Raw genomic sequence first — 15,340 nt, 5'->3', positions numbered from 1 at the left:
CACGTCATATCGCTGCTTGGCTAAAACAGGGCAGGTCGCTCCATGTTGCTGTTGAGATGGTTATGTACCGTTAATTTAGTGATATCAGTCTGGTAATAGGAGAGAGACTTTTCATATGTTGTGTTATGTAAAAGTATTGAATACTCTTGTACATTGCGAATAATAATAATTAATATGATTACAAACGATAATAAACATATATAAGGTAAAAGAACCAAATAATATTTCATATTTATACATATAATGTGTTTTCTAAGTACACATCTATACAAATGTCCGGGAAATCTTTATAAAACCTCAATTAAAATAGGATATTGACTCATGCTAGTGCCTCCACACAGCGCTCTGACAGTGGACCGTACCAAAAGCTCAGTAAAAGGGGGTTGCGTATTTAACTATTTTCCACATTTATCACTAATATAAATAAACAAATTAGTTTTGTCATGTTACAATGAATGTAGGCAACAAATATATAGTATGTAAGCATATAACAACATCGTGTTTACAAGCAGCATCTAAATGTGTTTTACAAGCGACTCGTCTCCCCCTGTCACTTTTGTATATCAGAGTCAGCCGTAAGCGCTCTCGAGATGTGAGGAACTGAAAACAGTTTCTCGCGCGGATGGTAAAGACACCGCGTATCCAATTGTGTAACAAACATACAAACGTTTCCGTGTGTGCATTTGCTCGGTAATGTCGGCTGCAACATCTGTGCAAACGGATCGGGCTATTGGCATATGCTGTCGTCTCGTGAAAAGGTAACGATCTTTAATGCTCGTCGTAAAATAGCACGTGACAGTTTTTTTGCGTTAAAATGCACGTTTAATGCATCTGTTAACAGGGAGGCAATCTTGGTTTATCTACGACGAGTGTGCGTTTAATGGTGGTATCATGCGATCTTATTGGTGGATTGCAACATTGCACATATGCGTTCGAAATGCACGACTCATTAGTTCCTTTTTGGCATCTAACGGTGCATTTATAATAAATACGTATATATGTAACGTACACACACGAAAAAGGTTTGCATGGGTAATAAAATGGGCAAGGCAGACAGAATGATCAAGGTGGGTGTATTGATATGTATACAACTCAATATGTTGGACGTTCAGACAGTATTCATGTCAAAAGTATGCAAGAACACACAATGCACACTAACCCAGATTGGTGGTGTAGATGAGAACAACAGTGATCAGTGTATTTAAAATATTGTCCTTACTTTCACAGCTTGGTTTTGAATGCACCACGAAAGGCATAACAGTCTGTATGTGCATAAAGAACATTTTAATCAAATATGGTTGTTGTTCACTATATGGGCAACACACTGTTAAATTTGCATGTATTTGACTATCAGCTTTATCCTATTAATAGAGATCAAACGACTGTCAGCATTGCCTGTTCAAATATTTTAAGAACATATTATGTAAAATCTTAATGCATATATTTTTAAACTAAATGAGACTTCACAGAGGCCTGAACAAAATGTATTATGGGTATAGCTTATAATTTGTAAACTATATCACAGACCCCAGGCCTTTAGGACCCAACTCATTACCAGGCCCACCACAACCTCAGCCTCATTTTTTCACAGCACAAAAAGCCAAAGTCATACTTTCTATCATGGAGCATGAAATCACAATTTAGCTCGACATATAGAATTTTCCAGAACGCAAGTCTTAAATGGTCTCGATTTATCGAGGCTTTTGGAAAGCATGTGGTTTCACAGCTCCTTGAGTTTCTGTTCCATGTAATCCTTAAGAAATGGAGTTGTATCCCTGATGATTCCAGAAAGGAAATCCTGAACTTCCTTTAATTGTGGTTGACAGGAAGAGCGATTGGAGGTGGTGTGTAATACTGACATCAGATGTTGAGTAAAGTTTTAATTGAATCCAAATAGGTCATAAAAACATATCTATACTGACATATTTTATCTATATATCTATAAACTCATTTATAGGTATACAGTGGATACATAAAGACAATGCAAGGGGTTCTTTTGACTTGGAACAGTAAGCAGCCACTAAGAAACACTATAGAAAGTGAGTAGCAACACTAATAAAAACCAAGAACACCTTAGCAACTGCCTAGCAACACCACAGCAAACTCATAGCAACGCTCCTATAGAGAATGTGAAGCTGACATCACGCCCTATGTTGCATGTTGCGGTGGCGCCGCCATCTTGAGAGGATAATACACCACTGCTAGTGCTATTATTGTTACGATATGTGTTTTGTTTGATATATGGAGAAATCAAAAGTGAAATTACCATGGGCTTTTCCTGAACGACTCTGCGAAATGCTATTGCAGTTTTTTAACACCGCAAGACCGACCTACGATTAGTTATATTTCCTAATCAAACAAGAAAAACAAAACACTGCATTGAACGCACTAGCAGCCATCCTCCCAAGATGGCGCAACATTCAACTTGGCGTGACGTCGATTAACAAGCTCTATAAACACCAAGAACAGCTTAGCAGCTGCCTAACAACACCACAGCTATCTCATAGCAACACTTTAATACCAAGAAAACTTTAGTAGCTGCCTAGCAAAATCACAACAACCTCATAGCAACGCACCAATAACACTAAACACCTTAGCAGCCAGCCAGCAACACCATATCAGCTGAATATCAACATTATAATAAACACCAGCAACACATTAGCAACCGCTTAGCATCACCTCAGCAACTACGTAGCAACACTAACAAACAGCTAAAACACTGTAGCAGCCGCCTAGCAATGCGCAAAACACAATGAATACCTTAGCATCCACCTAGCAACACCATAGCAACACATCAACAAACACCAAGAACACCTTAGCAACCACCTAGCAACACCACAAACACTATCTTTGTAGAAGTATGGTGTGTTTTGCCATTATGTTCATGTAAATAAAAGGTGGTTTGTGCTACAGTAGTTTAATGTAGAAAGTGTTTTTTGGGAGGTGTTTTGGTACAGTTTTAGCTCGCTGGTCAATCTGTGTTGTTGGCAGTTTTCGTGCTGAGATCACACTGTGAACTCGCAGGGAGCCGATCCAAGCGTCTCGTCTAGACCGTGTTTCCTGTGTGTGTGAGATGTCTGGGAAAAGCCTTGCTCTCCACACAACCCATTTATGCCAGTAGAGAATCCATTTAGTGCCATTTTTTGTCTTCCCTTCTTCCTCATACTCTCATACAGTCTAATGCCTGACATCTAATGCACGTATTATATATCACGCAACTAAATCTACTTTGTGATGTGATGTTGGTAATGTGTTGGATGACAGTGTTTGCATTGGTTGTCCTATCAACAAGGAAACCCCACAAATGAATCACATGAAACAATACATATTTTCCTCTGACACATTTTCTCTCTATGGCAGGTGTAGCTGTCTCCATGGCGACCAGCGTGGTTCCCGGGGACAACCTGCCCACGTATAAACTGGTGGTGGTCGGTGACGGAGGTGTTGGAAAAAGCGCTCTCACCATTCAGTTCTTTCAGAAGATCTTCGTTCCCGATTACGATCCCACCATTGAGGACTCGTACCTCAAACACACCGAGATCGATGGACAGTGGGCTATTCTGGACGGTGAGTGGTTCAGACACCTGTAGACGACAGTGTAGCTACATTGAATATAATTGATTTAAAGTGCATGACAATTTAATGTTTTTCTGCAATTTGCACCAAAAAAATCACTGATTTAAAAATTAAATGGACCATTAGATCCATGAAAGAACATGCAAATACATACTTTTTTATATTATGCATGTATTTTTATATTGTTTTATTAGACTAATAAATATAAAAAAGTACTAAAAATCTTTAAAAGGGGATTTTTTTGTAATTTTTTATAGGTAAATAATTGAGTTTGAGTTTATACTTTTATAGAATACAATAGTATTATAACATAATATGTTAACTTTTTAAAAAATGTATATACATGTATAAATAATGCACATAAGGATTTCTATAAATGTTTAAGGTTATACTGCATTAATAGAATATTAACATTAAAGAGATTTTTCAGAATTTATTTTTACGCAATGTAAGTAGTACACAATTTTTTTTAGTTTTACAGAATAAAACCTATTAATAATGTTTTTTTTCTGGAAAAAAATATTAATTTGTTTGAGTATTACTTTCATAGAAAACAAGATAATAAAAACATCTTTTTTTCTAGAAAATATGTAGGTGTAAATGTGACACATAAACTGTTCAAGTTGGGTTTGGGTTTAAATATTTATAGAATACAAGCCATTACTTTTTTTTCAGTAAACAATGGTTGCGTCCAAATACCCCCACTTGCCGTTTTGGCCACTTGAGTGCGTGTGCACGCGACAGGAAGTAAGAGCGCAAGTCTGTCCAATGTCTTAAAAACGCCAAAGTGCAGTGCCCTTAACGCACACTAAACCCACACTATCTTGAATACCTCTTCCTAGCAGTATTCAGGGCTAAGTGTATCCCATCATGCATCACGTTCTGGATATATTATGAGACTTTTTGCCCGGGTCTCGCGAGATGTTGCGGAAAGCTTTCCAGTGCAAGTTATACTACTACTTTTTAAGGTTATGTCTTTGTTTATTCTATGTTTGGCTTACATGTGTTTTTCTTTTGTTTTTGCTTTTTTGGGTACAGCTGCTTTGATACAATACAAATAAAGTGCTATAAAAATAAATCTGACTTGACTTGACTATATAATTAGATATTACATATAATTTTGTAGTAAAACGTAGTGTTGCACATTTTATTGGTGAAAGTTTTTTTTTTGTAAAACTGCTTTTATCACATAATTAGAAACACCACATTAATTAACGTTACATGTTTGCACTTGCTAAATGTGTCCCAACGGGTTATAAATACTACATGCTCACTTGGGAACTTCACGCCCACTAGAACACAACAAAGTAGTCAAGTGGTCAAGTGCAAAGATCGCAAGTGGGGGTATTTGGACGCATCCAATGTATAAACTTGTAAACATTAGGGGTGTGATGAGATCTCGTGGCACATAATATCCTCACGCAATTGGCATGATGGGAGTGCTGGGCTCAAAATTGCGACCATTTAAGTCGCATATGCTCCCTAATTTTAACTTGTGCGACCTCGAAATATATTTGGGAGTGCACATTTTGTTTTGGTGCAACCTGTTTTCATTACTGTACAGAACACGCTAATAACTGCACAAAGTGCGTTCTGTAAACTACAGTGACCGGCCCGGCCATTCATATAGACAACGTGATTTTTACATCCCGCTGCTTTCCCACCATTTTTCTACGTAAGCACGCGTTAGACGGATGGGTTTCAACCTTCGCGAGCATCTGCAGCGCCTCGCACATCGGCGGTTCGCACATGGACTGTACCACAAGTTGAGTATAGCAATTGCAAGTTCACATTAGGTTATTTTAAATACATTCACAGGCAAATCTCTTCAAAAACGGATCATCTGTCTCTTACATATGTGCAATGTAAGCATAAAACATGATGTGTTTATGTAGTTTGAACTGTTTCTCTGAAGGCTATGAGGGTTCGGTCAGTGGAGGAAGGAGGATTGACGGTGTGATATGATCGCCACCACTGCTAACACGAGCACTACGCAAAAGCATATCGAGAAAACAACCACAGCTCTTTACTAAAAGCTACACCTGTTAAGAAAACAAAGCATACATTTTGTGCAAATACTGCCTGTCATTTGAGTTTGTGACAAAACATTTAACAGTGTTTACATATTGCTTATTACGGCATAATATAATTAATCAAAATAGAAGTTTAATTTGTTTCATAAAGTACAAAATGATTTTATAGTGCCTACATTTTTTGTATTTTGTGTTTTTAAGGTGAATAAAATACTTTTTCCCCTATATATTTCATCATTCAGGATTTCTTTAAAAAAGTCTAAAAATCACGTCTCGTGGGATGTGTGTCTAGTCACACCCCTAGTTCACATAAACATTTCTGTTTAAGTTTAAACTTTATAAAAATAGAAGGAGTTTGTTAAAAATAAAGTTAATACATAGAGAACATTTTGTTAAAGTACTGTTAAACGTTCATAGAAAAATGTATGTAATGTAAATAGCGCACTATATCATGCGTAATGCATTGCAAAACACAATTTTGACAAAAGATCTTCTGTATGGTATCGCATTGTGAATAATTGTGCGATAAACATGGTTTCACATGCGTGCAGTGGTTATATTTGTATAAATATGATAAATATGACATTTCCATTGATAATCTGTGTGTGTGTGTTTAGTTTTAGACACAGCGGGACAGGAAGAGTTCAGTGCCATGAGAGAGCAGTACATGAGGACAGGAGACGGGTTTCTCATCGTCTTCTCAGTGACTGATAAAGCCAGTTTTGAACACGTCGACCGTTTCCATCAGCTTATTCTGAGAGTGAAAGACAGGTATGAACACGCAGCATACGAGAACCAATAGAGCTTGCTTAAATAATTCATCTGGTGATAATGATGTGGTAATTCCCTTAAAAGCAACTTCATGTATCTTTGTAGGGAATCTTTTCCAATGGTCCTGGTGGCGAATAAAGTCGACCTGGTGCATTTGCGCAAGATAACCAGCGAACAGGGTCGAGAAATGGCCTCCAAACACAGTGTAAGTGTATCATTATATTTCAACTTTCCTCATTGTTAAACAGCTACATATTTATTGTTGGCTCTTAAAGGGACAGTTCACCCAAAAAGAAAAATTTTGTCATCATTTATTCACCCCCCATGTCATTAAAAACATGTTTGTGACTTTTTTCTGTGGAACACAAAAGAAGATATTTTGAGAAATGTTTTTGGTCATACAATGGAAGTCATTGGTGATCAATGTTGTTTGGTTATCAACATTCTTCAGAATATCTTCTTTTGTGTTCTGCAGAAGAAAGAAAGCCATACAGGTTTGAAATAACCAGTAAACGAATTTTCATTTTTGGGTGAACTGTCCCTTTAAGGCAAAAATGTTGTATTTTGATGTCTCAGATCACGTATATCGAAACAAGTGCAAAGGATCCGCCCATGAATGTAGACAAAACGTTTCACGAGCTTGTAAGAGTGATACGGTAAGCGCCATTCCGATGTGCTTTTGACTTTCCATACGCCATTCATCATAAGACATGAATATTAATGTTTTCCGCCTTCACAGTCAGCAGATTCCAGAGCGGGGTCTGAAGAAAAAGAGAAAGGCCAAATGGCGGGCGGACAGACCCTCGGGTTCCCAGAGGCTGCACTGTGTTGTACTGTGACCGCACCTCTCTATCTCTGGGCGTCAGTGCCGCGATGATGATCCCGTGACTCGGACTGTTAAAACACACACATACACACAACACACACACAGTGTTATGATGATATCCAGGAAATAGGGAACATAGTTTGAAGATTCCCATTTGTCTGACGATTCCAGGCATTTGGTTGCATTTTCGTAGCGGGCGACAGGTTTCTAGCGCTGTTCACTCACGTAACCTCTCAGAGAACAATTTAAAAACATCCCTTCTGAGGCCTTGTTTTCTATTGTGTTTGTATATTTATTGTGCTGAATTCTATATTGTCATGTGTTTGTTAAGACAGCACTAAGTCCTGTTCTGGGAATAGTCGTTCTTACTGATCAGAAATCAAGTTGCAAATATAGATAAGGTCAGCAAGGGAAGGACCGCCCACCTGGAGGGGAAACAAATGTTGGTTACCTTAGTTACCCATTTTAACGCAATTTTAGATGCATTTCAGATACGCTGAATGTTTTATTTAAATTGTTGGAAAATGACCGCAGTGCCAAAAATAATGTACATTTACATGTTTTCTTTTAGCAGATGGTTTTATTCAAAGTGACTTGTGTCACTAAATTTGGGATGTTTTTAAAACTCATTTTTATTCAATTTATCGATTTTATTCGATTTATTTTATATAATTTCCCAGCTTTAATGATGTGGTTTAACCAGAATTTGTCCCACCCCTGACACACCCACACTAAGCCACACCCCCCCGTACGTGACACGTTGCCAAACATATCTACAAAACTCAAAGAATGCTGTTCCTGGGTCAGCTTTCTCACAATATAATGTTATTAATCAGGATCTAAATCAGCTGATTGTAGATCAGTTTTGTTCAGTAAATGCCTGATCTTTCTTAAGTTGCCATAAAACTGAGTAAATCAGTGATTGCACAAAAACGTGTAACGTTACGCATTGTTACGTCATGAGAACATTATGACCTCGTGGTGACGTCATAACGTTCCAGAAGAGTTTCGCTTTCATTACAGTCGTTTATCGCTTGAACGCATTGTCACTTTACTTTGAGCGTGTTTTGAAGTTCTCATCGATGTTTTGAATGTAACGTCTGTCGTTCTACACGCCTATTTCTCGGTTTTGCTTTGAGATTTCAAAAGTCCAGCTTTGGTGTTTAGCTTAAAGGAATATCGTCCAAGTAGCCCGTGGTTTGTTTCGTGATCGTATTCAGCTCTTGTTTCGGCTACTTGTTATTTTTATCTTACGACAGCAAATCTTGTTTGTTTTTAGACTGGAAATGATCATTTTCAACTTGGTGCAATTTTCGTGGCTCAGTTATTTGCTACTGTTGTTTTGTTTCCTTACTTTTTAAAAAAAAGTAATTTAATATACAGATTCTATGTATTATGTGATCATGTTTGTATGAAGATCGTTATGACCAATAGAGGCCAAAACAGCTCTTAAAAGAAGGGAATTTTTACATCAGGAATATTGTAAGAATTTGTAAAGTGGAATGTAAGCATATTATAATAAATAATGAATAAATTCAGAAATTGTGCGAATTTGGTTTTATTTGTCAACTATGTGTCCATATCCAAATATATATAGATGATGTTATATATATATATATATACTGCCCGTCCAAAAAAAAGTCACCACCTGGGCAGTGCAATGATCTGGGGTTGCTGCAGTCGGTCAGGTCTGGGTTCAGCAACCTTATGTGCCCAAAGAATGAGGTCAGCTGACTACCTGAATATACTGAATGACCAGGTTATTCCATCAAAACGATTTTTTCTTCCCTGATGGCACAAGATCACAATGCCAGGATTCATCAGGCTCAAATATATATATTATATATATACACACGGTTCTTAATTTATTTATGTAGTTAATATAGCTAGATTCTATTTAAGAGACCATTTCCACATAAGTTTGTTTGTATATGTTCACATGTTTTATAATGAATAAAATGCTAATAACTACTCTTTTATTTATAAGTAACAAATAAGACAAAAAGTGGCATTTGAAACTGATTATAACTAAAAATATCAGATTACTTAGACGTTTCTACAGTGGAATTTTGTATAATACTTCTGGCGCAGCTATATCCTACTGTTATTTTTTGCGATATCCATACTGTGCATAAAATTTTATTTACACTTTCTGTATGCATATGAAATAACATTTGCAAAAAAATTGCACTAGCCTATATCCCATAACCAGGTCACAATACTAAGTGCTATATCCCATAATACAATCCACTCTGCATGCCCTTCAATTTCCAGTGTAAATTAAAAAATACACTTTCTTTTGTTGATAAGTCCCTTTCGAGCCACAAGATGGCTCTATTTGCCTATTGGATTCATACGTCTATCAAAGTTTCGGTAAAACGGTCACCTAAACTATAAAATAATATAAAACTATATTTTGAATATTATCAAGATATGAATTACACTGTGTATATTAACTAGTACTATCATCCTTATTATCATTAAGACTAACAGCAGCACCAGTTATTATGATAATAATAAGAACAACAACTAATATAATACCTAATGATTTTTGGTTATAATAATAATCTTCATCAGAATGTTTCTCTCATCAACAGAGCAACATAGTACATATGTAAACAGAGAAAATTGCCTACCACATAAGTGCTTTTAATAGACAGATGAACAGAGGTTTTAGCAGTTTTAGCTCTTAAATGCACTGTTCAACGCATGTTGAGGTGCTTAAAACCAGCAATCACACTTAAATGTACTTGCAGTGTGAGTGCATTGATAACGTATATAACAATCTCCTATAGGCCTTTATTACGATATCTGTATTCAGCTCACGCCAATATTCAGCCAATATGTGTGTGTGTGTGTGTGTGTGTGTGTGTGTGTGTGTGTGTGTGTGTGTGTGTGTGTGTGTGTGTGTGTTGGTTTTTGTGATTTATGAGGACATTTCATATGAATACACGCCACACTATGAGGACATTTTGTATTACGAGGACATAGCCGGTGTCCTCATAATTCGGGGAATGTAGAAGTGCTCCTACAGCTATAGGGAGCTGAAATCCAAAATTTCTCCACATGTCTTTATAATTCACATTTACCTGAATTTGTGTATGACGTGTGTATCGGAAGTGCGTCCCTGTAGGCCGGACTGGGTACTGCGCCTCCTCATTAATTATTAATGCCTGTGTATGAAATCGCGGCTTCTGATTGGCTGACCGCCAGAAGTCCTCTTAATGTTGGGATTTGTCAAACCATGTCAACACACATTTAAAACAACGACGGTATTGAAAAAGATAAAGTTATAATAGACATTAACTGCTACATTTACTTATCTTTAAATAAAAAAAACACTGCACATAAACCCTCTTCTACCACCTGACCCAAGCCTTTCCTGCTGTGGATGTCTCGACGACCACGTGCGTAATACTCATCGTCAGTAAGGTAAGACTAATGATAAGCACACAGCTTTTTTTATGTTAAAAACTGTTTTAGTTTATAACGTTTTAAACTAGTATTGTTAATGAGACGATTGTAAAATGAAAAAAGCATGAACGGTTAATCAAGTTAGCTTTGGTGAAACATAGCAGGATTTATCTTCGTGTTCTGATAAAGCGGCGATGAATTCATATTAACTGTTGATTAATTATTTTTAGTAAACACGCAGCTTTATTCCTACAAGTCCGTAAACATTAGTGGTGTGCTTATTTCGGGTGAAAAATTTAATATTAGCCTATTAGCTTAAGACGCTAAGTAGCATCGTTATTGTCGGTTTGAGATCACATTATTTGGCAAAATGTCATAAAGTGACCCATTAATCTAATCTGCACACTATTGTAACAATTCTTTATGCATCCCGAAGAAAGGCAAAAGCTTCTTTAACTGTAATGTTGTCATTTTACTTAGTGTGACCTCATTATAGATCTCTATGAGTTATGAATAATGTTTCTTTAGTTTTTTGCAGATGTTTCAGCTTAATAATCATATGTAACCATGTCTGTCAAATCATTAAGTTCAGTATTACTCAGTATTAAAGATATCAAGGCTATGTTTTCACAGAATATTTCATACACGTAGGATGATTTTATGTAGAAAACAGTAAATCACAAAAAACAACTTGCTGTTTTTTTTCTGGACCTTTGCAGAAAATGGCAGGAATAAGGCCCAGGAGAGCTAAAAAAAAACCAGAGCAGGAGGCTGTGTATTATGCATCAATGTGTAAAGACAAGGGTGGATTTGTATCAAAATATATAAATTCATTCAAAGGTAAGTAACACAGACCTATGTTTAAGTAAGGGAACTCCAACACCTTTTGTTTAAACTTTTCTCTGACTAATTCTTTGTTAGGTCGGGGAGTGTTTACCTCTTCTCACTTTCATAAAGGAGATTTTCTGATTGAATATCGAGGAGATGTCATAAATAAAGAAGACTATGAAAGAAGACTCAAATTATATGACAATGCGCTCGAAGTGTTTTTATTTGAATTCCGTTTTAATGGAAAACAATTGTGGTATGTATATGGCTTTATTTAATTTACAATGTCTTACAAATATACAACGTTGTAAGTAAGAAATACAAACTGCATTTTCTGCAAGCAATAGCAACAGTAATAGTAAACTAGTGACTTGCATTTACTAAGTGTGTGATTGAATATGTTATTACACCTTTAGTTACAGTAACATTATGTTTTTGCTGTTTCAGGGTCGATGCTGCCAAAGAAGATGACTCTTTAGGGCGTCTTGTGAATGATGATCACGTGAACCCCAACAGCAAAATTAAAATTATTACAGTGGACAAAAAGCCCCATCTGTGTTTATTTGCTATAAACGACATTAGTCCTGGGGAAGAAATCAGATATAACTATGGGGATTCTGAATGGCCATGGAGATACCAGGTTTTTAAATGCAATTTTGCTCTAAATAATTATTCAAACATAAGCTTCAATCATGTAGATACATTAACGTGTTAATACGTTATTATTAATCTACACAGGTAACGTCCGAGACTGAAGAACCTGCCTCACTCGTCTGTGGAGATAACAGAATCCTGTGTGTTTGAACAAGTATAAATGAAATAAAACAGTACACACAACATACATTCACTTTTCACAAACACTTACCATCTGTGTTGTTTTACTCCANACACACACCACACACACACACACACACACACACACACACACACACACACACACACACACACAACATATTGGCTGAATATTGGCGTGAGCTGAATACAGATATCGTAATAAAGGCCTATAGGAGATTGTTATATACGTTATCAATGCACTCACACTGCAAGTACATTTAAGTGTGATTGCTGGTTTTAAGCACCTCAACATGCGTTGAACAGTGCATTTAAGAGCTAAAACTGCTAAAACCTCTGTTCATCTGTCTATTAAAAGCACTTATGTGGTAGGCAATTTTCTCTGTTTACATATGTACTATGTTGCTCTGTTGATGAGAGAAACATTCTGATGAAGATTATTATTATAACCAAAAATCATTAGGTATTATATTAGTTGTTGTTCTTATTATTATCATAATAACTGGTGCTGCTGTTAGTCTTAATGATAATAAGGATGATAGTACTAGTTAATATACACAGTGTAATTCATATCTTGATAATATTCAAAATATAGTTTTATATTATTTTATAGTTTAGGTGACCGTTTTACCGAAACTTTGATAGACGTATGAATCCAATAGGCAAATAGAGCCATCTTGTGGCTCGAAAGGGACTTATCAACAAAAGAAAGTGTATTTTTTAATTTACACTGGAAATTGAAGGGCATGCAGAGTGGATTGTATTATGGGATATAGCACTTAGTATTGTGACCTGGTTATGGGATATAGGCTAGTGCAATTTTTTTGCAAATGTTATTTCATATGCATACAGAAAGTGTAAATAAAATGTTATGCACAGTATGGATATCGCAAAAAATAACAGTAGGATATAGCTGCGCCAGAAGTATTATACAAAATTCCACTGTAGAAACGTCTAAGTAATCTGATATTTTTAGTTATAATCAGTTTCAAATGCCACTTTTTGTCTTATTTGTTACTTGTGTGTGTGTGTGTGCGTGTCCTTGAAAGTCTAAGGGAAGAGATTTTTTGATCATCATACAGTTTTTTAAAAATCAAAAAGTGGACAGGGTTGAACTGCGCTTTCAGTTCGTAACAAAAGGATCCTCTCATCAAATTTGTGGCATATCTAGGTTTAACATTTGCATTATACACCAAAGTCACTTTCAACAAAGTTCAACATTACCATATCAAAACGGCCCGCGCGACGCTCCTCAACTTTGCACATATTTAAAATCAGTTACACTGTGGACACGTATAGCCATTAAAAATAAATAAAATAGCTATTATTTAAAAATGTTACTTCCACAATAACATTTTAACGCAAGAACTAATAACGTTGACTAAAAAACGCGTAGATGACAGACGTCGCTTTGGGCGCCCAATCGTACGTCAAAGGCGCCGCCATATTGGGTAGGGCATTTTTTTCCTATAAACATTTAAATGAACGAGTAACTGCGCCTTTTCTCGATAAAACGCCAAGCAACCATTACATTTATGAAATATCTCTATGGTTAACAACCTATGTCTCTATTTACCTTATTTATTTTCAGAAAATTATTTACTTTTTGTGGAAACTCATTGAAATCGTTCAAATTCCCAATATGGCGATGTGCAAATAGACAGAGATTTAGCTTTATCAATAGATTTTCTATTAGCAGTGAAGCAGTGTGCAGTCATCCAATAACACTATTCTTTGTCATATAAACCGAGAGGACCAAAAAATCTCTTTTCTGTTCGTTTGAGTGATTTTTTTCTGGTGATGGATCTCATAGGGATTGAATTGCAACCATTCTACAGATATTTCTCTGGTTATTGTACCGTGGGCTGTCTATTTACATTTACATTTAGTCATTTAGCAGACGCTTTTATCCAAAGTGACTTACAGAGAGTTCAGGGAGCAATAAAGTGATATGTCATACAGGAGCAATAATACAATAGGTGCTAATGCCAAGTTCCTAGTTTCAACAAAAGCCAAACCACTACCTGTTGAGAGAAAGAGAGAGGGTTCGTTTGTTCTTTCATTTGTCTGTCAAGTATTCACAGAAGAGATGGGTTTTAAGTAGTTTTTTAAATGTTGTGAGAGATGTGGTTGACCGGTATTTAGCCACAAGAAAACCTGAGGGCTTTTGGGTAGTTTTACGAGGCCTTCATTTCCGTTCGTCTCCTTACCTTCACACAATAACTTCTCTCTCTTTTCTTTAGGTCTGAATAACTCTTTTAACGCAAACAGAACATGTCTCATTCTTCGAAGAGGAGAATGAGAAAATCAATTATCCACAATGCATTGCAGGACAAGTATTATGCGATAAGCTCAATGCTGTGTGATTGAGTATTGTCTGAATAAATCACGGTGCGTTTCTGACTACACAACGTTATATTATTGGACATAAATGAAAGGGATGTTTGAAAAACACAAGCCACATTTTGTTCTCCAAAGTTGCATTGTGGGGGAACAACAGGTGTGAATGGTGACTAACGAGGGCGTGAGATGACAACTGTAATATGACAACCTTCATGCCATTGTCAGAAACACATTGAAAGTCCCCAAAGACCTGAATACTAACTTGTATGCTTTATATTTTTTACATTCTACAGGTAAACGTTGATATGAGTTTGGAATGACATCAAGTGGACTAAATTCATTTTAATTTGAGATAAACAAGAACAAGGCTATGTTAATTGGAACTGCGTTTAACCTCTCATTAGATCCGCTCGACAAAGAACATCACATTCAAACAACCGAAAACAAGCGACTAACCATCTCTGAAGACACGTATTGATTTTCATGCCACTGGGCTTGTTTGACTCATTAGCATCAATTTTCATCAGATTCATTCAGGAACCCCTCCTCATTTCCCCAACGCCCTGCTTCCCCTGAGGATCTTTGACGTCCGACATGACAACACTAGCACAACAGAAACAAAGCCAAAGAATACGCTCACAGATATATCCAAATATCATTAGAGCACTTATATGTACAATTTTTCCGTTTTGAAACAGAGAACTCAACATAGGCCTATACAGCATACAGCATTCTCGTTGTTAATATGATGTGTGAT

At 36.4% G+C, this 15,340-nt stretch overlaps 2 protein-coding genes across 2 annotated transcripts; both read left to right on the top strand.

Annotated features, from left to right (window-relative positions):
* Positions 1 to 585: 585 nt before the first annotated feature.
* On the top strand, positions 586 to 8,748 carry mrasb (muscle RAS oncogene homolog b). Its single transcript, XM_057326259.1, has 6 exons — positions 586 to 758; positions 3,361 to 3,567; positions 6,227 to 6,380; positions 6,486 to 6,585; positions 6,957 to 7,036; positions 7,120 to 8,748. The coding sequence occupies exons 2-6, from the start codon at positions 3,375 to 3,377 to the stop codon at positions 7,217 to 7,219; spliced, it is 627 nt and encodes a 208-aa protein (XP_057182242.1). The 5' UTR covers positions 586 to 758; positions 3,361 to 3,374; the 3' UTR covers positions 7,220 to 8,748.
* Positions 8,749 to 10,079: 1,331 nt separating this feature from the next.
* LOC130549262 (N-lysine methyltransferase KMT5A-A-like) lies at positions 10,080 to 12,252 on the top strand. Its single transcript, XM_057326482.1, has 5 exons — positions 10,080 to 10,638; positions 11,340 to 11,460; positions 11,542 to 11,704; positions 11,896 to 12,088; positions 12,187 to 12,252. The coding sequence occupies exons 2-5, from the start codon at positions 11,343 to 11,345 to the stop codon at positions 12,250 to 12,252; spliced, it is 540 nt and encodes a 179-aa protein (XP_057182465.1). The 5' UTR covers positions 10,080 to 10,638; positions 11,340 to 11,342.
* Positions 12,253 to 15,340: the final 3,088 nt, after the last annotated feature.

The sequence above is a fragment of the Triplophysa rosa genome, linkage group LG25 (assembly GCF_024868665.1).
Source record: "Triplophysa rosa linkage group LG25, Trosa_1v2, whole genome shotgun sequence".
Taxonomy (NCBI): Eukaryota; Metazoa; Chordata; class Actinopteri; order Cypriniformes; family Nemacheilidae; genus Triplophysa; species Triplophysa rosa.
This window is presented reverse-complemented; position numbering and strand designations above follow the sequence as displayed.

Excerpts from the sequence above, each read along its gene's own strand:
- mrasb (XM_057326259.1), top strand. The coding sequence starts at position 3,375 with ATGGCGACCAGCGTGGTTCCCGGGGACAACCTGCCCACGTATAAACTG. Across the intron at positions 6,381-6,485 it reads ATTCTGAGAGTGAAAGACAG|GGAATCTTTTCCAATGGTCC; the intron begins GTATGAACACGC and ends GTATCTTTGTAG. Across the intron at positions 6,586-6,956 it reads AAATGGCCTCCAAACACAGT|ATCACGTATATCGAAACAAG; the intron begins GTAAGTGTATCA and ends TTGATGTCTCAG.
- LOC130549262 (XM_057326482.1), top strand. The coding sequence starts at position 11,343 with ATGGCAGGAATAAGGCCCAGGAGAGCTAAAAAAAAACCAGAGCAGGAG. Across the intron at positions 11,461-11,541 it reads ATATATAAATTCATTCAAAG|GTCGGGGAGTGTTTACCTCT; the intron begins GTAAGTAACACA and ends ATTCTTTGTTAG. Across the intron at positions 11,705-11,895 it reads TTTAATGGAAAACAATTGTG|GGTCGATGCTGCCAAAGAAG; the intron begins GTATGTATATGG and ends TTGCTGTTTCAG.